General features: G+C 47.6%; 2 protein-coding genes across 3 annotated transcripts in view; both read right to left on the bottom strand.

Annotated features, from left to right (window-relative positions):
- Positions 1-486: 486 nt before the first annotated feature.
- On the bottom strand, positions 487-11,847 carry MSMO1 (methylsterol monooxygenase 1). Its single transcript, XM_040971364.1, has 6 exons — positions 11,772-11,847; positions 7,216-7,503; positions 4,322-4,470; positions 3,817-3,943; positions 2,756-2,910; positions 487-1,574 (listed from the first exon to the last, which is right to left on the bottom strand). Exons 2-6 carry the CDS (start codon positions 7,468-7,470, stop codon positions 1,382-1,384), a joined length of 879 nt encoding a protein of 292 aa, XP_040827298.1. The 5' UTR covers positions 7,471-7,503; positions 11,772-11,847; the 3' UTR covers positions 487-1,381.
- Positions 11,848-15,192: 3,345 nt separating this feature from the next.
- The window catches only part of KLHL2 (kelch like family member 2), a 49,473-nt gene continuing 40,132 nt past the window's right edge, over positions 15,193-24,533 (bottom strand). For both annotated transcript variants that reach the window (XM_040971361.1, XM_040971362.1), the window contains exons 10-15: positions 22,255-22,452; positions 21,711-21,812; positions 19,654-19,782; positions 18,979-19,119; positions 17,325-17,468; positions 15,193-16,316 (exon numbers count right to left, since the gene is read on the bottom strand). In XM_040971361.1, the coding sequence (XP_040827295.1) occupies positions 16,288-16,316; positions 17,325-17,468; positions 18,979-19,119; positions 19,654-19,782; positions 21,711-21,812; positions 22,255-22,452 (743 nt within the window). In that variant the 3' untranslated portion in view covers positions 15,193-16,287. The remainder of the gene's footprint in view (positions 16,317-17,324; positions 17,469-18,978; positions 19,120-19,653; positions 19,783-21,710; positions 21,813-22,254; positions 22,453-24,533) is intronic.

Raw genomic sequence — 24,533 nt, 5'->3', positions numbered from 1 at the left:
AAATATCACTACACACTAAGAATCATCAACTACAATTTGCCATTTTGAGAATCCAAAGATTTATTTCTTTGAAAGGCAGTTACATCTGCTGCTTCACTCCCTGAACAGCTGCAATGACTGCGTCTGCTGAAGGTAAAGGCAGGAGTCTGGACTCGACCAACCAAGGTATCTCATGTTGAGTGCGTATGCCATCCTAAGTGGCAAACGCCGCTTTCCTAGGTGCACAAGCAGGGAGCAGCTGAGACTCAAATAGGGTGCCAGCCCCATACGCCTGAGAATCTACAATGTGATCCTAACTTTACCTCTGGAACTGGCACGGTGACTCAACAGGCTAATCCTCCACCTGCTAGTGCCGGCATTCCACATGGGTGCCAGTTCATGTCCTGGCTGCTCCACTTTCAACCCAGCTCCCTGCCCCCTCCTGAGGGACACACCTGGTACTTGAACACAGTTGAAGCTGCCAGGAAGGTTTAGCAAACAAAGCACTTAAATGGCACTTTCCCTTTTATTACAAAACAACAGTTCAATGATTTCTGCACTTTCCTTAAAAAAAAGCACAATGGGTGACAGCTCATGTCTGGTGCTGGAAACTAGATAATCAGACAAAAATCACATTTATTTCAACAGCTCAAAGTGCAAATACAGCTAGTCAGTTCACAAAGTTTCCAGATACAGCTTCGAGTATAATGAAAACCTGATATACAAAAATGAAAGGGTCGATAGCAGAAATAAAGCTCCTCATTTTTAAAAAATTCAAGTAACCTGGAAAACCTTTAGACTAAAATATTTCTTTTCCGTTAATTTGGAACTGCTTAAATTACAGATGCCAGTGGCATAGGTCATCACCCACAGTTCTTCAGAGGAAGTCACCCCAAAGTGGTCGGCTCTCACTGTGGGCCAGAGCCGGCCTGGCAGCTGCAGGCGATCAGGCATGCCAGCCGAGGCGCTCCCATCCGTGGTTATTCTGATCTTCAGGCAAATCTGCAAGAGCCAAGAACGAGGCCACACTGCAGCTTCAGGATGTTCTGAAATGACAGTGTGCATCTAAAACACCAACGGCCAGTGTCAACTTCAGGCCCACGGGATTCCGGAGGAAAGGTTCAGGTTGAATGTTTCTGATTTTTCACAACCTTTTGGTAAGGCCAGCACCGTGGCCTTTAAAACTTCCTCATGAAGACTGTATTGAATCTGATGTGTTTACATACACAGACTTGCACTTAAGGTAGAAACAGGTCTGCTAGGAAGAGGATTAAAGGTTGTTAATGTTCTCTCAGTCACTCAGCAGCAGTCGAGACGCGGACTTATTTCTGCTCCCCAGAAGCAATGTTAGCCACTAGTTTCAACTTGGGAGAACGTGTTGCTCGGGAAGGCTCACAGAGGTCTACTCGGCCTTCTTCGCGAGCTTCTTCTTTTCGTAGTAGGCATGGAACTGAGCGTCCGTGCCGAAGATCCTGTCCCACCAGGTGAACGTCGAGGCGTAGTTCCCGATGAAGTTCATGTGGTGGAAATCGTGGTGCCGAGAGCCCGCGTAGAAGGGGATGAGGTTCAAGGGGTTGAGGGGAATATCGTACCCACTGGAAAGGAAAGGCCAGAGATAAAGCAGGGAATAGAGGCAGCTCAGATCATTGCCATTTTCCTCAACAGTTGTGAGCTCGCTCCTAACTCAAGGAGCGATCCGCTCGGCCTAAACCACTGTTTCGGACAAGGCAGTAACAGTAAAAAGCTGCATGTTCTACAGACCACCGAAGTGCGTTTTCAGAAACTTAAGTGGGAATGTCATCTGGGACGGGACAGGGTTACAGCAAGACCAAGTTTACAACAGTGGTCTCTCCTGTTTTACACAACTTTTTCATCTCTGTGCAATAGGTGTAAATTATTAATCTTAGAAATACAAATAGTACCATCATGAGAATAAAGGTGGTGTGGACGTGGGGGAAAAACCTATTTCACTGTTGGTGGCACCTTAGGCTAGCACATCCACTATGGAAGTCAGCATGGAGAGTGCTAAGACAACTGAAAATAAGCCTGCCGTGTGACCCAGCTAGCCATTTCTGGGAAGATTTCCAAAAGAAACGAAAAGTACATGTCAGAGAGTGACCTGTCATTTACGCAGCACCATCTGCAATAGGGGGCATGGAAACAACCCAGATGCCCATCAAGAGTGGATAAGGAAACTGTGGCTCATCTACTCCATGGAATAATACCCAGCCATTAAAAAGAATCCCAGCTGGAGACCATTCTGCTCAGGGAAATAAGTCAATCCCCAAAGGACAAATATCATAGATTCTCTAAGATATAAGGCACCTTCCTGCAAAATACAAGATCCAAGGACTTATAGTAAGCATGTATATTCATGATTCATCTAGAGGAACTGCACAATGGAGGCAAGTGTACTGTGAAGACATTTAGTATGATCTCTACTTCTGAATAAAAGATGGACTCCCAATGAAACTGCTATCTGCATCTTGACAGCACGACGCTGGGCTTTCTGCCATTGTCATGATACCCTCAAGTGGCAGAATGTTGGCCTTGCGACTCTTGTTGAAGGATTACAGTACTGTTAATAACAGAAGGGAAAGCAGTGCAGGAGCAGAGAGATCCCTGCATCTGGCGCATGGCACCTCACAAGTCATCACCTTGTAGGATGGGGTGTGTGGGAGGAGAAATCCCTGAGTCTAAGCAACTGCATCATGAGAAGAAAAAACAAAACAAAGGAATTTCATGTTTTCCTGAACAGAAAGACTCCAGGACTCACCTGTGGACATCAATAGTTTCTATCAGGCGGATAGTCACCCACGCCCACAGAAGAATGACATGATCACACAAAAGCACGATTCCAATGAAAAACCCAGTTCCGAGAATCAGGGTTTCCAAAGGGTGTGCGTACTCAGCTTCCATTCCAAATGGAGCCTGAAACAAAGAGATGAAGAATTCCTCAACCTACAGGGATGGTTACCTTGGCTCGGCCAGAGACAGCATACAGATCTTCTTTAGATGTGGTTAACATTTCAACAAGAAACGGGAGAATTCTCTCCCGAGTCGGAGTGTCTTCACCCGCTCAGCTCAAGACTGCAGGACAAAGCCAGCTTCCCTGAAGAAGGAACTCTTATAGGAACCCACCATGAGTGTCCACCTTGCTGCCCAAATCTTAACTCTTCTCTGAATTTCTAGACTGAAGCCTGCTCTGCAGATCGATTTCCTAGCCCAACAATCACATCAATCAATTCCTTAAAAATCTCGCTGTGCCGGCCTGGACGTGAGCTGCCCACCTGCCGTTAAGCCTGTGACCTGGGCACTGGCTCAGTGACCGGCTGAATGAACAGGGTTCAGAACAATGATCTGGGACGTCACTGGGAGGTCCTGGGCCATCGCCCTGGGGCTGAGGTGGCACCACTGTCATCGTGTTGGTGCAGAGCACACTGACACAGCCAGCCTGACACAGCTACATCAAAGCTGCTTGGCTAAAAAGGACAATCATTACCTTTATGATGTCAGCTATGCATTTAAATGTAGTAAAACTAAGTCAATAATTATGTTAGAAATTTAAGTACTAAAACTGAAGTCACACATGACTAACATTTGAATGCAAGGATGGGAGTTTGAGTTCTTCCATGGAATGCTGTTTTCTGTTAGGTCTCAATTTACCATGATTAATGAAGAAAACTTGTAGAACTGGTTTTCTGTATGTACATTTTATCTCCTTAATAATGACACCAAAGGAAACGAAATACAAACATCACTGACATTTCAAAAATTTCTGGCCAACATTTTCCCTCTGACAGAAAATGGAAGTGTCTGTGTAGTGCTGTAACGTACCTGGAACTCATGGTGCACCTTATGGATGTACTTATAGATCCTCTTGTGGTGCAGGAGTCTGTGCAGGAAGTAGTGCCAAGTGTCCTCAATGACCGCACAGCCAAAGCACCGGCTCAGGATCCAGTACCTTGGAGAGGGAAGCACCGTCAGGCAAGACACGACCACGACAACCGTGTCTACGGGGACACAGCTCTGTGAACGGACTACCGTGGGTCTCATTCATTTGAGGCTTAAAACAGAGTTTTGTCTTAGCATAAGGTAATGTACATATGTGCATGTACATAGTTAAAAGCACAGTATGAAATCTTCTGATGCTAGAAATTCACTTTATAATAAAATATTACATGAAAATTCAGGAGTAGGAACACTGTTAAGTTTCCCCAGTCATTTACTTTCCTTTTTCAGAATTTTTTTTTTTTTTACTATTTTTTAACTTTTAAGGTTTAGAATAAATATAAGATAAATTTAAACAGATAATGAACTGTTCAAACTTTTATATACATACCATCTTGGCATTCTTTCCCAATCATAAGGAATGCTAAAAAATTCTGTAAAGTAATAGGTTCCACAAATCAGCGGAAGCTGGATACAAAAATGATTAAAGAGAAGTTTTTTGAAACATTTCCACTGGCCTTCCCATGTTTCTGGTTTATCCTACGGAGAAAAACACAACATTCAATATTAATTTAGCTTGATAACCGGAATTGAATTCTTAATTTATACTAACCAAGGTTCAAGAATCACAACATCCTTCTGAACTCTTGCTAACCATCGTCCCTGGTCTAACCAGGCAGAGAGCCTGCGGTTAGGACAGGGCCAGCCACAAGGATCCGCAACAAAGCGAAGGAGATGCTGTGGGCCTTACAGCCGGGTGCCTACAGCTGCTGAAGCTGCACAGCGTCCAGGGCTGGAGGACCCACGCTTCCAGAGTAAGAGCACTGCGGCTTGTACACAAGACAGGACAATACACGGGACCTCAGAGGCATCCTGCCGACGATGGTCATAAACCTCATCAGCCTACTGAACTGCTTACCAAGTCCACACAAACAGTAAGTTTACTCAACTTGAACAGTTGCACTCAGTTAAGAAAAAGCACTCCTGGTTTTAACAAAAAGGAAAAGACAGTAAGCATGAGTTACTCAAAAACTGAGAAACCCATCAAGCAAGCCCCTTTAATCACTTCATGTTAAAATTATGAAATTGCTGCCCGTCAACAGAGGCCCAAAGAGATCTTCCAGCTTGTCTAGGATCATACTGGACAAGGCAATGGATGAGCCAGAATTCCAAGTGCCGTATCAGGAATTATCTCCCCAGGATGGAGCAATGGCTCGGAATTATCTCCCCAGGATGGAGCAATGGCTCAGCTGGGCTAATCCTCCATCTACAGGCACTGGCATCCCATATGGGTGCTGGTTCATGGTCTACTTGCTCCACTTTGCATCCAGCTCCCTGCGTGTGGCCTGGGAAAGCAGTGGAGGATGGTCCAGGTCCTTGGGACCCTGCACCCTCACAGGAGATGAGGAAGAATCTCCTGGTTCCTGACGGGCTCGGCTCTAGCTTTTGTGGTCATCTGGGGAGTGAACCAGGGGATCAAAGATCTCTCTTCTGTCACTCCTTTTCTCAGTAAATCTGCCTCTCTTTCCCCCAAATTAAAAAAATTTTAATTTTAAAAAAGTAAGAAAAAGCAAAAAAAAAAAAAGAAAAAAAATAGAAATCATCTCCCTGACATAGTTAGGAAAGAAAGTGAATGAAGCAATCCCAAGACATAGGACCTAACACCAGGGCGACCACTAACCAGTTAACTGTGATGCTCGCAACTCCATTTTCTCGATGATAAAATGGGGATTCAACATGGAAAAAAATCTGTATTTCTACTCAGAATTATCTGAACCTCACTCCTCCAAATCTCTGTTGTGACCAGACAAAATAAATCAAAACTTTAGGCTTAAGCTGACAAGGCCTTTCAACCTCTTTATAAAAAGTAGCTTTAATCAATTAAAATACCATCTGCTGTTCCTCTTACATTTCATGTTAATAGTTCTCACAGACCTTGGACTGAGAAAATGCATCCTCTGTGGGAAGCTTTCCCTCTCTAACACTGACTCCAGTGTGGAGGGCAGCGAGCGAGGAAGGAAGGAATGCCTTCGCCCGGCCAGCTGTGCAAGGCATCAGCCCTAGAGGACTCGATGGCCAACACCAAGCAGCCAGAATCTCCCCTCCAGATGAACTCTGCTTATAAAAAGCACTCTGGGGTGTCTGGGACCTTAACTGAGGGTGGCAGAGAAGTGTCCTGTAAGTCTACACTCCTTTTTCCTTTCCTCTTTTGGTCTGCAGTGCACTGTCACCTGATCCCCCTGCCTTACTTCAAGAGGACCCAGTGGCAGGTGCTTCGCGTGCCACTCGCCAGGAGAGGCTGAACAGCCAGAGAGGAAGAGCAGTCACCCATCCCAGGTGTGCGCAGGGAACGCGCCAGTGCTCTCAGCAGGTCTGCTCTTACACACACACTTTGTGCCCTGGCATTCTAGTTCTACATGACTTTAGAAAAGCTAACAGTGACAATAAAAAGCAATCACTGGATCACCAAGTGCCCATAAATCATCTCTAAAGAAGCAACAGACTTCCCTGGAACCCTAGCAGCTCAGTCTACAAATCTCAAGTGTTCACCATGTACCCATCTGTGCTGGAGTTGTGCAGGACACTGTCTCAGCGCACTGCCACGCACACGGGGCTGTGAAGCAGCGAGGGCAGAGGGGAGTGTGTGTGCACTGGCACGCACGGGGGGTATGGGGAGTGTGTGATCTCACTGCCAGACTACCCACCATTGACTTGGGTGTAGGAGGAAAACTAGCATTTTTTTAGTGCTTCAATTAGGTCTTTGCACATGAGTGCAAAGATAGCAGGGGGAGGAATGGACTACACAATAATAGCCACATATCCCTGACCTCGTCTTTTCCAACTACTTTTAACATGCATTAAATACAAATTGTATAAGCATCACATCTACTTAGAGCCCAATTCAGCAAACTATTCTTGAAACTTTGTGCCCGAGGATCTAGGGCTACACTGTCCAGTACAGCTGTGGCGGCCAGCGAGAGCTGAGGGGGACTAACGGATGACCTAGGACACACGGACTCTCAAAGACTTGTGACAACGGCATACAACAGCTCAGTTAGAATCTGCTTTGATTAAACAGCCAAATCAGAACAGTTAATGTTTACAGAGTTAAATGAAATATAAAATGAAAACTAATTTCACTATTTCTTTACTGCAGAATTTTAAATCACATCCCATGACTTCAGTATACTCTTGCTGGACAGTGCTACCTGAGAGCGGCTATATTTACTTCTGAAATAATCAACCATTCTAATTTGAATTCTACTTCACATCTGTTATGCTCACCTTTTGAATTTTGTACTTTTTCATAAAGGGTATAAATTGAAATAAAAATCCAGGAAGAGAGAATAAGAAATACAGTGCTTCGTGAACTATAAGGGAGCCCCACGTTGCAATCTGGAACTTGGTGTAATTATCCAACATATAGTTCCAAGCATTCTTAAAGGGCTCCTGCAGAGGATTCTGGGGCAGAAGGGAGTCGACATACTCCACAGCCAAGAAGGCTGGGCTGAAGATGCTGACACTCTCGTTTGTTGTCATTTTCCAAATCTCTACGGGGGCAGCCCTGTAAGCCTGTAAGAGAAGAAAAGAAAAAGAAAATTAAATCAGCTAAACAATGAAATTCTGAAAAGTTTCCAAAATATATATTCTGGGGGTCATCTGTCACAATGAATGGGTAACACACTGCCGGCCACACACCATGTCAGAGTGCCCGGGTTCAAGGCCCACTTTCACTTCTGAACCCACTTCCTGCTAACACACCAAGGCAAAGCAGTAAAGGGAGCAGTTGCGTGGGGACCTGCCACACCCCTAGAGACCTGATAAAGTTCCTGGCTGCCAGCTGCAGTCCACCTGGCTGCTGGCAGGCAATCTGGGAAGGGACCAGGAAAGAAGATTGCTCTGTATCTGACTCTCAAAGTAATTTAAAAATCTTTAAATTTTTCTGGGTTTTAAAAATGATGATCTATAAAGTACCATTTTTTCCAAATATAATGAAAAAACCTCCTAGATGCTGCCAACAACTTCATTTGTAAGCATTAAAAACCATGTTACATTTTTAAAAACACCTAAAGGAACTCTGAAAAAGAAATTCTGAACTTGTTTCGTAAAAGTTTATTTTGCATATCTGAAAGGCAGAACTACAGAGAAATCTTCCATTTGCTGGCCTGCTCCAGCAGCACCACATTGAGTTGGTCCAGGGAGAAGTCACGACCCTGGAGCTCCATACACAGCTCGTCCAGGCCGTCTGCTGCTGCCTTCTGAGCAGCACTGGCAAGGGGCTTGAGTGGACATGGAGCGGCAAGGACATGCACTTGGGACATGGGCGTTGCAGGCTGCAGCTTAATGTGTCATGCTGCAATGCTGGCTTCAGAATTCTGTTATCTTTAAAGGGTGACAAAGTGTACCACAAACAAAAATCAAAAGCCCAACAGCAAAATGCCAAAGGCCACTCAAACATCTTATGTGGCTGACAGCACACCCCGTGAGGAAAAATCAGCAGCATCTATCACAATCCTTGCCCCAGCAATGTTCTCACTCCAGTGTTCAAAGGCAAAGAGAGCACCGTCTCTTATAGCAAAGCTAAGAGAAGTACAGAAACCCAAAGTCTGGGACAGTTCAACGAAGGAGGAGTTACAGCAGTTATGCGACACAGCCACGTCCTACAGAGATGCCCACCTGGTGGTGACCCGCATGGCAAGCTGCAGGGTACCGTGTGTGTGCTCAGCTTCCCCACACCCTCTCACGCATACACACAGAAAATGCAGAGAACACTGACAGCAGTGACGCAAGGGTGACACGGAAGGCACTGCTTACAGTCCAGCCAGGGAGCACCTTCTATCTAACACACCAGCCAGCTACAACAGAAACTTACTAAGTCATTCTCCTGAAAATGCTCCTTGCTGCCTCTAATCTGTGAATTTGGGGCTGCTCTAAGGATGAATTTAAAGCTCCTTAGAAATTCTTAGTGGCCGGCCCCACGTGGCAGACCAGTGGCTAAAGTCCTCGCCTTCCATGCGCAGGGATCCCATATGGGCACAGCTGTGTCCCGGCAGCCCTGTCTCCCATCCAGCTCCCTGCTTGTGGGACCCGGAAGAGGCTCCTGGCTCCTGAGCGGCGCAGTTCCAGCTGTTGTGATCTCTTGGGGAGTGAATCAGCAGAAGGAAGATCTTCCTCTGTCTCTCCTCCTCTCTGTATATCTGACTTTCCAAAATTTAAAAAAGAAAAAATTTCCAAAAAAGAATTGTTAGTGGTGCCCAAGCTGCTCCTCCTGCCTCTTGACATCTCACCACTGCACGGAGCAGGTGTCAGCGCGCCCAAGCAGCCCCTTCACACCCTCCCCTTCCAGGCCCCACAGTGCCTTCTCCTGCACTCCCTCAGCCTCACTTGCCTCTGGATTCCCTCATCTCTCCTAGACTGACCAGTCTTCCTGTGTTTTATCATCCAGCCACTCGCTACTCAGCAAGAGGCCTCCACTGAATCCATTTCCTCAAGTCCAAAAACATCCAGTCTCCTCTTGAAAAGGGCTTTCCTAAGCTCTGTCACCTCTCCTAAGCCCTTGTCCTACTTCTTTCAACCAACTACCTCTCAGCAGAGAGCTCCACAGAACCCTGCCCACGGCCTGCCCTCTCCCTGCCCACGGCTCGCAGGACCGCCTGCCCTCTCCCTGCCTGCTCCGACTACCTCAAGGATCTACTAAACTGCAGAAGACAGCCACCCTCACACCACTCCTCTTAGAGTCATCACCAACCTCACGTCAAACCAACACCGCTTACTCGCCTGTGACCCGAACAGGGTATGTAACCCCTCTGTGCCACAATTCCATCAAATCTGCAGGAACAATCAACAGCTCTTCCAGATTGTTCGGGAGCCACTGTGTGTGCAGGGCCTGTCCAACACCATCATACCCGCCAGGCTCCAACAAGTCAAGCGGGGCCACTTTCTGTGCGAGGCCCAGTGTTCTACCAGCCTCACATGCTCTCTGCAGTCTACCTTAAGTCTTTACCACACTGTCTTGAGCCTGGTATTTCACTATCCTTTATTCCCCCTATAAACCGGTTTTGATTTTATGTGAAAGAAACAGAGATCTTCCACCCACTGGTTCACTCCCCCATGACTGTTAACAGCCAGGCCCAAGCCTGCACCTCGTACACAGGTGGGAGAGACCCAGGCACCTGCGGCAGCACTGGCCACCCTCCAGGGCTTACAGAAGGGGGACAGAATCCGAAGCAGAGCTGGCACCCAGATACAGGGTGCGGGTGTCCACAGGGCCAAGCACCAGTCTTCATCCCCATCTCACAGATAAAACATTGAGGTTTAAAGATCAAGGGAGGCCAGTACGTTAGCCACATGTCCGCTGTGCCAACAGCCCATAGAGGAAGCAGTTCAAGTTCTGGCTGTTCCACTTCTCATTCAGCTCCCTGCCAACGCACCTGGGAAAGCAGCAGAATCCAGCTCAAGGCCTTGGGCCCAGCACCCACATAGAAAACATGAAGAGGCTCCCGGCTCCAGCCTGGCACAGCCCCAGCTACTGCAGCCACTTGGGGAGTGAACCAGCAGATGGAACATCTTCCCCTCTGAGTCTCCTTCTCTCTCAGCCTGCCTTGTATGTCAACAAACTTTTTTTAAAAAAATTCTTAAAAGCCCCTCCGCAGGAGCCGTTTTCCCTGGCCCTTCAGCAAGCTGCGGTCTAGTCTCACTGGCACAGTGAGGCGCTTCGCACCCGACACAGCCAACACTCTCAAGGGATCGGATCAGATCATCACCCGAAAACACTCCGGGTTCCCAGGCGACATCTGTCACCTTCCACGGACTAGGGTTGCGCTCAGCCCTGGCACCTCCTCGCCCCACACGGCAAGCTTCTGGCCACCCCATCATAATCCAACATGGCCCACAGGTGGACAAGCCCTCCTCCCACTCCACAACCTGCTGGGCTGCCCCACCGCCCTCTGAGCCATCCTGAGCGAAGGTTCCAGGCTCTCTCATCTCCAACTCAACTGGAGAGTGCGTGCCACAAACCTGCAGGCCAGCTGGAAATGCCTGCACCAAGGGAGGGCTGGCAGACGAAGGGGGAGAGGGAAGTACGGGGAGAGGACGGACAACGCCTTAGAAGGGTCACTTCTCTTTTCATCCCAGGACAGTAAGCACAGCAGATCCTTAGCAAAAAGAAACGGGGTTCGGTGTGTGTCCCCCAGGTGCCCCCAAGTCCCGCCGGCGTCCGTCCTGTGCAAGAGTGAACCCAGCACCAGCCCGCGTCCCGCAGACGCCTCTCCCTCCCTCCCCTTCCCACCATCTCCATCCTCCCGCAGGCTCCCCGCCGGGCACTGGCTGGCCCAGCTCGCCAACTCCTACTCATCCCTCAGCAGCCCGCTCCGGGACGACCTTCTCCCAGCCTCTCCATCCCCGCTGTATCCCTGCCCCGCCAGCCCCACACACACACACACACACACAACCTTCTCCCAGCCTCTCCATCCCCGCTGTATCCCTGCCCCGCCAGCCCCACACACACACACACACACACACAACCTTCTCCCAGCCTCTCCATCCCCGCTGTATCCCTGCCCCGCCAGCCACACACACACACACACACACACACACACACACACACACACACACACACACACACACACACACACACACACACACAACCTTCTCCCAGCCTCTCCATCCCCGCTGTATCCCTGCCCCGCCAGTCCGCCCCCCCCACACACACACACACTCACTCACTCTCTCTCTCTCTCTCTCTCCCTCTCCCTCTCCCCTCACCTGCCCCGCCGTCCCCCATCACCTGCCCGCCGTCTCCCCTGGCCGTCCCCCCTCACCTGCCCGCCGTCTCCCCTCACCTGCCCGCCGAGAGCTGGCCGCCCGCGTTCAGACGAATCCAGCCAGGTGCAGCGGCCTGCGAATTCTACCTCTCCCGGCTCTGAGGCGACAGGGCGGGGCCTAGAGGGCGAGACCGGCGCCCGCCGCCGTTATTGGCCTGTGAGGGCTGCCGCCCCGCCCCCTCGGCATGGGGATTGGCCCAGCTAGTGACTTCACGCGGACGCAGCCCTGGCGCTCCGCAGCCATTGGCTCCGCGGATGGAGTGAGGATAGTGAGACTCGGACGTGCAGCCAGTGGCGGGGCAGCGTGAGGCCGGAGGCGGGGCGGCGTGGGGCCGGGTGACGGCGTGAGGAGGCGGGCACGCGCCGCGCCGGGGACACCCGCCGCCGGAAGTGCCTTGGAGCTGCGCTTCCTGCGTCGCCTCCTCCCGGCGGCTGACCCGGGCCCGCCAGGGCCGACCGAGGCTCGTCATCACCTCAGGGTTGCGTCTCAAGGCTGACCCTGTGTGGCATCCTCATGGCCAAACCCTGGCAAGAAAACAGTGTAAACGCTCTACCTCCCTGCGTGTGCGGGCGTGCCACCCGCCTCACGTCCACCTTGGACCTGGACTCCTGGAGACCTTGTCCCTCCCCGCCCCGTCCTGTGAAGCGAGGTCATCCTCTCAGTGCGTCGGTTGGCGGAAGGCCGGCAGTTTCAAACGCGGTGTCCGCCCCTGCAGCGATCCGGAGGGGTCATGGCCATTTCCCTCTCCTTGCGGACAGAAGGTTGAGGAGTCTGCAGGTGGTGACCTCGCCTGGGACCTGGGCGACACACAGTCCCCGCGTAGGATCCCTGGGGCCGGCCGGCCAGTTCTCTCCCCAGCTCTAGGCTCTTCTGCCTTCTGTCGGCAGATCAGTTTATGCAATCACAACCCGAAAAGCTCCTGGCTTGCCGAAGGGGCAGCCATTTGAGCCAGTGAACACGCCCCCCTCCCGCACCCCGGTTGAATTAGTGATGCACTGTGTGATGTCTTAATAAAAGCATACGCCGTGGGAAGGCCGTGGCCTTACTTAACCTGGTAGAACATTCCTTCCCTTCTCTGTCCACGTCCTCCTTGAGCAAGTCCCTTCTTGAGGCTGGTCTCCAATCCTCAGTGACCCCCACCCCTGGTGTGCTTACGCCACATTCTGGCACACCCATGTTCTGTCAAGGATGGCAGGGAGGTCACACTCCATGGAGAGCAGTGGGAGCTGTCCTGGGGGCTGTGACAGAGCCCTCCCTGGCTCCCGGTACTGTGAGGACCACCCAGGTCTCCCTCATCAGGGCTGCAGCTGCCGAGCTCCACCGAGCACACACTTGCTGGGGGCTCACTGGATCTTCACTGCTCATCCCACTGAAGACTGATCTGCGTGGCTGTCCCGCTGCCCAGCGCCCCGCCTATGGGCTCAGATCCCGCCTCTGACTGCCCAACTCCTGATTTGCCTACTCTTGCCCGTCACTTCTCTCTTAAGCAGTACTTCTGTGGAGAGTTTAACGTAACACGAGGAAGGCCTTTTGCACGGTATCAGGCACATTCCTGTCGGTTCTGCTTGTCTTGGATCTATCCCTTGTCGACAGCAGTGACGGCTGAGACCAAGGGCAATGATATGAAGGCTGTTACCAAACTTCTGCTTGTCTACGCTGTGCCGTAGGATTTCTGGTTTTTACCATCTCCTTCTCATCTTCGACTTGTGCACCCATGTTCTCTCAGCTGCCCAATGAGTCTGAAACTGCTGGTCTTGTGAATCGCACTGGGGTGGAATCACTGTATTGTGCATTAAGGCCGCACGGTTCCAGCTTGAGCCTAAGGAGACTGCCTCCAGTACCTCATTGTGGGAAAAGGGAACCATGCTTGAGTCGAGATTCTGGGGTTCTTATCCTGGCTTCTTTAAGGATGCAGCAGGTGTATATATGTAGAGGGTCACATTATGAAACCAACATGGCATCTCAACTTCCAGGGCATAGGGGTGTGGGCGTAAGCTGTTCTCTCACTGTGCAACATGAATGCAAAGTAGGTTAGCAGCAAGACTGTCAGCAGGACTTATCTTATAAAGAGCTGGTACACACTCAGGACAGGAGCGTGAGTCATTTCTGAGAGAATGGTCGCCACCCTCATCTGGATCACTCCCTTTATCGATCAGGGGCTGGTGCTGTGAGTACACCAGTGCAATGGAGTTTACATGGAGAGCAGGGTGTTGTTAATAGTCTCTGGAAGGTTCCATGGGGTCTCTCAGGGTGCTAGGCATACATGTGTTCATCAGTCTGCAGAGTGGAAAAATCTCAGGTGCACCATGGGACAGTGGGTGTGCTGAACTGGCAGGAAAGGAGGTAAGATTTTTTTTTAAAAGATTTATTTGAAGGCAGAGTTACAGAAATGAGAAGAGGAGAGAAAATTTCCATCCACTCCCTAAATGGCCTGTCCTAAGTCAGGAAGGTAGGATCTTTATGCAGGTCTCCTGTGTGGGTACAGGGGCCCAAGGCCTTAGACCATCTATAGCTGTTTTCTCAGGCTATTAGCAGAGAGCTGGATCAGAAGAGTGGGACTTCAATCCCTGCCCACAGGGGACTGGCATCGCAGGCGGAGGCTTGACCTCCTGTGCCATGGGACCAGCTCTGGGCGTTTTTAGCAATGCAGGGTTCCAGCAGGAAGACAACTGGCTCCTTCAGCTAGTAACCAGCTCCCGCTCTATCCCCCATCAAACTCCCTGATTTCCTTACAATGAAAACACAACAAAGAGTGACAACAGCTGTAATTATGTCAAACCCATCAACATGCACTACTGCTTTCAGACCTGGCAACTTTATGACAACAGTACCAACATTTTAGAGGTAACAAAGGTTAGATATTGTGCAATGTATTCAAAGTCACAGCTGGCAACTTGGCAAACCCGTGTGTGTGTGAGTGTTTGTGTGTGTGATGCAGTGGGGTGGGGCATGCAAGCTGAGTCATCTGATTTCCATGCTGCTGGGCTTTCTAATGTGCCACACTGCTGCATCCTTAAAGAAGCCAGGATAAGAACCCCAGAATCTCGACTCAAGCATGGTTCCCTTTTCCCACAATGAGGTACTGGAGGCAGTCTCCTTAGGCTCAAGCTGGAACCGTGCAGCCTTAATGCACGAATACAGTGATTCCACCCCAGTGCGATTCACAAGACCAGCAGTTTCAGACTCATTGGGCAGCTGAGAGAACATGGGTGCACAAGTCGAAGATGAGAAGGAGATGGGACTCTGGCTAATGTTTCTTGAAGGACAATTTTGAGTGACTGCAGTTACTGACTTAACCGACTGGCCTTATAAGTTAATTTGACAACAAATTAAAAAAACGGACTTTTGAGGTTAGAAAATGCAAACTTTATAAAAGAACATAAAAACTGAAGAAGTAACTTTCTTAACATCAAACCAAACAGATAAAATTCAAGGATATTGTGAAACAAATAATATACAAACTTTTATTCAAAGATAATTCCAGAAAGACATGTTTTGGTCATTGTTTTAAAGTGAGACTAGTTGAAGAGCTCAGAAAGGTTGAATCTGATCGATGCACAATGGCTACTTACAGGAAGTTCTTTCTTCTGTTAACAGCAGCTAAATTTATACACAGAAAAATGTCTTAAGACCATGCAAATTCAGTTGAATTCCAGACATCCATTATATTCATCAAAAACCTGCAGTAATGTTCATGCCAAAGTGTTACTTTAACAAAAAAATTAAAAATACACACCAAAACATGACCAAGATTAAACTAAAGAAAATAATAAATAGGCATTATTTATCTTTTATTTAAAAAAGTTTGGCATCACACATGTTCAAGTGTGTCACACCATGTTCATTCCTCAGAAGTGGCATTTTAAAGTGTTAAGCATTGTTAAATATCAAAAAATACAACTCTGTTTTACAATGTAGTACTGGCATAATTCAAAGTACTGTGCCAATTATAAATAGTATAATCAAGTTTCAAACATCTTTTCAAACATATTTAAAGGAAAGCATATAGACACACATTTATATGCACACAATTTATTATATTCATGTAATCAAAGATATTTTATAAAAGCAAACAGTGTTATCCCTCCACTAGCTTGTATACTTACACGGATTTTAATATCTGCTCAGAGATTTTCAGTTCCCGGGTATACAGATTTTCAAGATAAGGAATAAAGATTAAATTTAATTTTACAAGAACACATATTACTTCCTCCTCCTCACAGAATAATCGCTGGTCACTCCCGGATGAAAAGAAGTGGTCTTTAGGAAAGCCAGAGTCTGAGAACTCCAGGGGGAGGCCGGCAGCCCGGGGTTCTCGCTGAAATCCAGCCAGCTGCTGCTCAGTGCAGGAAGAGCCCACACGGTGCTTCGACCGAAAATAATCTTCAGGAACCGAGGCCTAGAAAGGCAGAGAGCTTGTCTTCTGCTGAGACTTAAAGTGCAGCTACAAGTGGAGAAGTGCTAGATGCCCAGTCACTGCAGAAATGCTTGTGGAAGCCTTTTCCTCGTGGGTGACTCTGCTCAGGACGCCCTTCATAGTGGCTTATCAATAACTGTGACTCCTGAGAAAGACAGGAAGAAGTAAGCAGGCGGCACAGGCAGGACCGGCATCTCTGGATTCCTTACAGAGTAGGGACTGAACACATGGCGACCTTACAGTCTTGTTCCTCCACGTTTGGCGCCATCGTTTTAATCTGAACGATTAAGCAGTAGGCTTTCTGTTTAGTTTGGAACCAGAATATTTGAGATTATTTCATCTAAAACTAGTCTTTTGCTTGTTGTTCTGCTACACACAATATTGAAAGTCACCTAACGGGCCAAGAAGCTTTCGAAGGAGGCAGCTAACATTCGTTCCCTTGAATGTGGTGATGTTTTCATGGCTATTCCAGAAGCCAAAAGTAATAAATACTGTACACTTTAAATAAAGAGTATTTATCCTGTCAGTTATACCAGCTATGAAATGAAGCTACTGAAAAAGCTTCGCTTAATGCTGAGCCATGGAACTTTGGAATGCCATTGAATATCTAATTCCTGGACTGCTCTGGATGGTTAACCAGCGGCGATGGTTAATTCACAGAAACCTTTCACTACATTTTTGCACCAGGTTTGTTACGTTCTAATAATTAAAGCAATATAAATATCATCAGAATAATTAGCATATAACAGTTTTTAAGGACTACTACAGTTTATGTTACTAACACAACAGATTTAAAATGGTATTTTATAATTTAACCTGTATTATGCTTAAAAATGGAAAATCACTGCACAAGCTAGATGAGCGCCTCATGCCGCCTGGCCACAGTGCAACGCCCTCTCCCACACGCAGGCTTGGACAGGAAATCACAGGACATCATTCTGTGCTGCAAAGATTCGGGGTTTTTGACTATAAACTACCATAGAAAGCCAAATGAATATCGATGCTTTACTTCGGAACATACACACTCCGTGGTAACTGTTTTAAGATATAAAATATACTTTGAGGAAGAATTCTTCCTAAGAACAAGCCTAACGTAAGAATCACAACGTCATTTTGTACGGACTGCAGGAGTCCCGGAAATGAGAGCTGTTACCTGCATAGCTCCTCCCTGTGCTCATACACGAAGACACGACCGTCCACTTGTCGGTAGTTGGGTTATAGTACTCCACTGATGCCAGGTTACAAGAGCCGTCATCTCCACCAACCACATATAACAGGCCATTCACTGCACAAACACCTTCAGAAAATCAGAGAGGACACAGTGAGCATTCCCGTGCGTGTAGGATGACCCACTGACACATAGGAGAGGCCAGAGAAGGCTGTGCACTTAGCCTAGTCGACAGGAAGCTTATGTCCCAGGGCCAGGTCCCTGGGTTCAATTCCCGGTTCTGGCGTGTAGCCCCAGGTTCTCACTGAAGGTTCCCACTGAAGGTTCCCACTGACACAGCACCCAGCCGACAGCTCGCCGACAGGCGCACCCTGCACGAACTGTGGGCTCCGGCTCAGGCCAGGCCCCGTGAAAGTGCTTCACGTGCTTGGGAGTCAATAGAATAACTACCCCTGTTTTTTTGGTAAAAATTCAAAAATATCAAGAAAAAATCACCTTTGATCTCACACCACTTAGAATAATGACCATTAAAATTCAGATATCCACTCTGGCTATTTTTCTTTACACATGTATACTCAGACACTTCCTCATTTAAATCCAGAGCAGCTCACAGCACGCAGGAGCAGACCCATGCAGAAAATACACTTAGTCGGTTAGGCTGCAGACTAAGCTTCGTGTTTTGCTCTTCCTGATGATTCCCGAAGCAAGCACAATGTCGCCCAGACTAACAGCCCTTTCGCAGATACTTCAAAGTCTTTTCCTAAGGCCTAGCAGAGAGACACCAGAGAAAGCTGTTCAATCTGTCGGTATCCTTTTTCCAAACGGCTTTACGTGCTAGGAACTGGCACACACCCAGCCTGTGTGACCATGCTGCCGCTGTACACACTGCCAGCCTGCTGCCCGTCAGGTACGGATACGTACAGCACACCTGATCATCACAGTCAGTGAGTAAGTTCAGAGTGTACTTTAAACCCAAAGAAGTACGAGGCCAAAGAGTGTGCTGAGTTAAGTCCCAGCAGCCTAGGCGTGGACAAGTGACCAAGGTCTGACACCCATCAGGGTGGGGATACACTGAGACAGTCACGTAACTGATAAATGGCATTGATTAAATCGCATTTCTCATACTGTTTACCCACCAGCAAGCAAACAATTCCTTAGAGTGAATTCCCTAATACTGACCAGTTCTACTTTCTCAGATTTGCCTTGCTGCAGTGGCCGTGGTTTTAGCTTTTCCATTTCCTGGAAAGCCTAAATGGCATCACAGATACCTTTCTAGTCTTCCCTCCAGATTCAGACAATCAGTTTTTTAACCTGAGATAAATACTTTTTTTCACTGGAACATATTCCCCAAGAACCAGACTCTCCAGTAAGATACATGGTAGTGTGCTCTAAATGCCTGTGGTAAGAATGAGTAAGTTAAATGGAGATCGGTCCCCAGACCCAGCAGCATAAGAAGTGGTAGTTCAGAGAATCAGCAAGTTAGAGGACTGCCACAACAAGCTGTCATGGCCAGCCATGATCATTGTATCAGCACCTGCCTTCACACAGTTCAAACGCTACCAGGGAACCCAGATCCATAAAACAGTGATGGCAGCAAAGCACAAATAAAATTAAAAATAAATCTCAAGATAAAAAATACCTGCATTTCTTCGGCACATGTTCATATCTGCAACCTGCCTCCAGGTATTGGTGGTGGGGTCATATACTTCGACACTTTTTCGTACTAAAGGGCCATCGTGGCCTCCCACGGCATACAGCAAGTTGTTCAATACACCAACTCCTGCAAAACACAACCAATCAACCGTATCAGCACAAAAGGGATGAGAACATAGTGGGGCACATCCAGGTGGAACTACAATTTAACCCAGTATTAAAGCATACAACTTGAGAATGGGATGTCAACAGACTTGACAATGAATTCGGTAAAGTCTATTACTCTAAAAAAGAGAGCATGTCAAATAGAATTTGAAATAATATGGAGGAGAAAACCACAAAGGAGAAAAGTTCTTTAAGGTGATATTTAAGACAACTTCCACATAAAATTTATAAGGAACAGGTATGAGCAATTTTGATTATTCGGCAAGTTCCCCCCAAAACATCATATCAAAAACACATCAGAAATGCCCAACAACTTATTTATACAAGTCATATAGCATTTTATTTTGCAAAAGTGCTACCCACCATTACCCACACAATCCAATAGCTATGTAGAATGACATTAATATCAGCCAGTACTTTCAGCTAAGGGAAGGGGGTACCAGTGAAGCTGTTCATGAGGAAGCCCTCTGCGGTGACAGAGGGAGGCGCCACCTACCGGCTCCACTGCGCCGCGTACTCATCTCTGCTATGTAGGTCCACTCATTGGTTGTGGCGTTGTAGCTCTCCACGGTGCTGAGACACTGCCTGGAGGCTCCATCATAACCCCCCACTGCATAGAGCAAGCCTAAACGTGGAAGCACAAGGAAAGAACCCAGGTTTTCAAGTCATACATTAATGTATGTGAGCCCAAGGCAGCACACTTTACCCTTTAAGTGTTACTAGTTTTGGGGAACTCTACTAAAGATTCAGACTAGTGGTGAGATGCAGAAGGACCAAACCCTAACATGCAAGATGCGCAGAGTATACACATTTCTATCAACAATCTGGAGGAAAATGTAACCTTGTTAATCTTCTAACTAATGTTATTTGCAGCATGGCTAACATCATGGAAAACAGAATTAAACATGCCACCTCAGTAAAGTAAGATCAACAGTTAACATTGTATTGCAATGAAATACTATTTGATCATGAAAAGCTATGCAGTCCCCATCAATGCTACAGCACGAAAAACCTTGGAAGCCTTGTGCAGTGTGAAAGCAGCCAGTCGCAAAGGACCAAAAAGACTGCTTGACTTTGCATTTCGGAAACGTCCAGAAGGAACAAGGTGCCACAGTAACAGGAGGCACAGGAGGCTTCAGGGGGTGGCAAGGATGCAGGTAAGCAGGGCTGCTTTCTGGGAGAAACAAAACTAATCGAAAATGAATTGTGGTGACACATGCGTAGAGCTTTGTATTAAATAGTTAAACTGCATGATATAGAAAGTGTATTTATTATTTATTTAATGTGAGCGATTGGGAGACAACAGTAAACTTCCCACCCACCGGGACTGCACCAGACCAAACACAGGAGCCAGGAGCTAGGGCAATGTAGATCTTCCCCTGGTGGGCAGGGACCAAACCCTGATGTTACTACTGCCTTCCAGACAGTGAGTGAGCAGGAAACAGACACGGAAACACAGGGATCCCATCACAGTATGCTGTAGCATGTAGGCAACCCAAACACGTTCTAACAATAAAGATTCAAGAAGAAAAAAAGTCTTAGTGCCAAGAAATAGACCCATTAAAAAGGGCGCAGAAACCCACAACTTGTACTAATCCAGTATGTGAAAACAAGCGAACACTAAGGGCTAACATTTACAGCCTTCCTTAAGTTTTGTAAGGGAACAAACTACTAGGACATAAGTCATTCCAGCAACCTACCTCTTAAAAGTTAACAGCCCTTTTCCAGAAAAGTCGTACAGACATGTCAGCTGACCTGTTCCCCAAATGGTTGAACTAAGATCACATGAATAAAAGGCGGATTCCCTATGACACTTGACAGTAGGGTGCTGGACTCTCTACCACTGTCTAAACCTACAATGTCAAGATACACATAAATACAAAAATAAGGGACGTGTGACTGCTGCTGAAGGACTACACTATTACAATAACATGGGGAAACAGCGGGAGTGTGGGGAGTGTAAAGAGGGAGGATGGAAGGAGAAATTCCTGAGCCTATGGAACGGTACATTGAAACAAGCAAAAAAAAAATGATCAACTGATGGGGCCAGCATGTGGTTAAGCCACAGCCTGTTTAACTCCCAGCCCCTCTGCTCCTAATCCAACCCCCGTGAGTGTGCCTGAGGAAGCAGCAGAGAATGGCCCAAGCGCATGGGCCCCTGCCTCCCTCGTGGAATACCCAGATGGAGTTTCTGGCTCCTGGCTTCAGCATGAACCTGTGGCAGCCGCTGTGGCCAGCTGGGGAGGGAACCAGCAGACAGCCATCAAGCAATACCACTGTCTGTCTGCCTCCAAAACAAAGCAAGCTGCTTTAAAAAACAGAGCGAGCAGCTGACAGTGGGGTACAGGCCACAAGGGAAGAAAGAGACAGGGAGTGGGGTGAGATGGCCACACACAAGTGAAGGCTTAACTTTTATAGATGAGTTACTCTGTAAAAGACAGTTTAAATTCTACAGTAACTACTAGTTTTCTTTTTAAGGTGATATTTTACATTGCTAAGAGTAGACTGTTGCAGCCAAGAAGCACATGTTCACCTCGAACTTGCAGCACCCACCTCCAACAACACCCACACCCACACTGCTCCTCCTGGTGTTCATCGGAGCCACGTGGAACCACTCGTTGGATTTGATGTTATACGCTTCCACAGACGATAAACCTGCAACAGAGATGTGCTCTTCATTTCCTCCTTTGAGAAAAACCTAACCACTCTTTTACATGCATATTGTCAGCAGAAAACACTTCACATATGCTATACTGAGCTAAACTTAAAGAAGAAAATGGTGCAATGTGTAAACACATCCATTACGTGATGAGCAGGAATAGTTTCTTTCCAGGGGGTCCTACCCAAGCTACTGACATTTCAAAGCTTTTTAAACTTGGCAAGATGACTGATACTGATGCTTCAGGAAGAACACGTAGTCAGCACTCCACACAACATTTCAAGAGATTCTTGAGGCAATTTTCAAGCTTACCTTTAAATATGACACTCCCACTTGTTAACACATTTAAGTCTATCCTAACTTTGTCACAATCTGTTCTGTGCATGTGGTTGCTGCGTTAGTTCCAACAGCAACGAGGGACGATGCCAAGGGATTTACCTGTGCTGCCATCAAAGCCGCCCACGGCGTAGAGCAGGCCGTTCAGCACGGCGGCCCCCAGGGTGCTTCTGCGGTCTCGCATGTTAGCCACGCTGGTCCACTGGTCCTTCACGGGGTCATAGGAATCCACAGTTCGGACTCTAAGCGAGCCATTGAAGCCGCCAACGGCGAAAACCAGCCCAGCCATGTAGACCATCCCTGTGGAGGAACCAAGGCACGCAGCATGAGGAGGCAGTGCAACTGGCACGCTCTAGAGACTGTTTTGCACTTTACAGCTGCCGTCAGGACGCGGGGGTGGGGGGGCAGGGGCGGGGAGATCTGCTTAACTGGTTCTAAAACCACGCTATTCCTGTGCAACAACTGGCACACCTCCTTTCTGTCATGGTCAAAGGTATTCTCTGATTCCTGGCTTTTTCCAAAGTTTATTTGCAAACCTAAAACATGGTCAACAGTTTCCAAATACTCGGACCTGTAGGTATCTCCCGTGGCCCTCCATCCGGGATCCCCTAGTGGACCTTTGAGAACTGAAGCTGTGTGTTTCTGCTTTACACTGTTGTGTAACACTGCCCTGGCTCGTCATGCTGGTGTGTTCAGAGGGCAACCGGTCCACAGCTGCTCCAGCTCAACGATCTGTTCTGTAAACCTCTGAGTTAAGAATGATTTTTGCATTTTTTTAAATGACTGAAAAACAACCAAAAAAAAAAAAAAAGACTATCTCATCATTTGTAAAAAGCTACGTGTGATTCAGACATGAGTCAGGTTTCGATGGGACCCAGCGTCACCCAGCGTCACCCATTCACACACGGCTGACTGCTTCTGCAGCAGAGGCGGCTGAGTCAGGGGGCCAGGCAAACCTGCAAGCCCTAACCTGCAGTCCTTGCTCTCCTTGGGGAAAGTGTGCTGATCCCTAGACAGAGAAGGGAGCCTGCTGCACTCAGGGTTTCCACTGCTCTGCCACGCCGTTCCCCTGATCTGGGAAGCTCCTCTCTGGATCTACTCTGTAATATTTATGCCCCAGCTGAAGTTTCACTATCTCAGAGGCCTCCTGTGGCTCATTTTAATCTATAGGGCTAACTTCCAGTTCCTGAAACCCCAAAGCAAGAAACAACCACATACCAAACATGAAGTTTAATAAATCTTACACAGTCTACAAGAGAATTTCTCCAAATTGTTCAATTTTAACTGTTCTCTCTTTTTTGAAATCTATTTATTTGAAAGGCAGAACTAACACTGAAAAAGGGAAAGGGAGAGACTAAAGTTTTTCCTCTGTTGCTGCCCTCCCCAAATGCCCGCAGGAGCTGGGGTTGTGCCAGACTTAAGTGAGGAACCCAGAGCTTCCTCCGGGTCTCTGGCATGGATGGACCCACGCACTTGGACTATTAGCAGGGAGTTGGATCAGAAGGAAGCAGCTGGGTCTCACACTGGCACCCCCATGGAATTCTGGCTTCCCAGGCAGCAGCCTGATGCGTGATGCCACAAAGCCGGCCCTACGGTTCTTCAGGGGATGTCTGTCTCTGCACCAGACGGTAGGTAGGCAGTGAAGTTCCACTTTATGAATCCCAGGAGAGAGAACTTGAATCACCATCTCTAAGTGTCTGATGAGCGTGAAGTTTGATCCACTGTCATCAGGCAGGGACGGTATCACAACCCCTTTATCCTACAATTCCCGTTCCATTTTATTATAAAACACAGCAAATAAAGCCACTTTATCATGGTGTATAAACAGGAACGAGTGATGGAAAGAACAGGAAATTCAGAACAAAATCAAGTGATGTGGAAATTGAGTGGTAACAAGCAGGTTAGTCAATAAAAGATGTTAGGACAACCGGTTAGTCATGGTAAAAGCAAGATCTATGCCTTAGCTATGCCAAAACACAGACCAGATAGTTTAAACAAGAAGAGGAAAAACTGACCTGTGAAATTATTAGAAAAATTCATGTTATAGAAACTCTGATTTTGTCAAAGGGAGAAACGCAACATAGCGCCTTAAGCACGTGATCACGACCATGCCTAGAAAGCACCATAGGATCTAACGGTGCGCACAGTGAGGGACTCCAACCTGAGAAGTCATCAGACATCAGAAAATGTGACCACTACGTGCAGTGTGGATGTGGATTCCTGGAACAGAGTCAGGGTAGTAATAGAACAGCTGATGGTGTCTGGATGAAGTCTTTATCTATGAATAATGTGCCAAAGCTGATTCCTTAGTGTTGCCAACTGTGCATAGCTATGAGGTATCTGTATTAGAGAACAATTACATCAGAACTTTCTGTGTCGGC

This window comes from Ochotona curzoniae, unplaced genomic scaffold, assembly GCF_017591425.1.
Source record: "Ochotona curzoniae isolate NIBS_2020 unplaced genomic scaffold, NIBS_Ocur_1.0 contig_21, whole genome shotgun sequence".
Classification (NCBI taxonomy): Eukaryota; Metazoa; Chordata; class Mammalia; order Lagomorpha; family Ochotonidae; genus Ochotona; species Ochotona curzoniae.
Note: the sequence above shows the minus strand (reverse complement) of the source record. Positions and strands in the feature narration are given on the sequence as shown.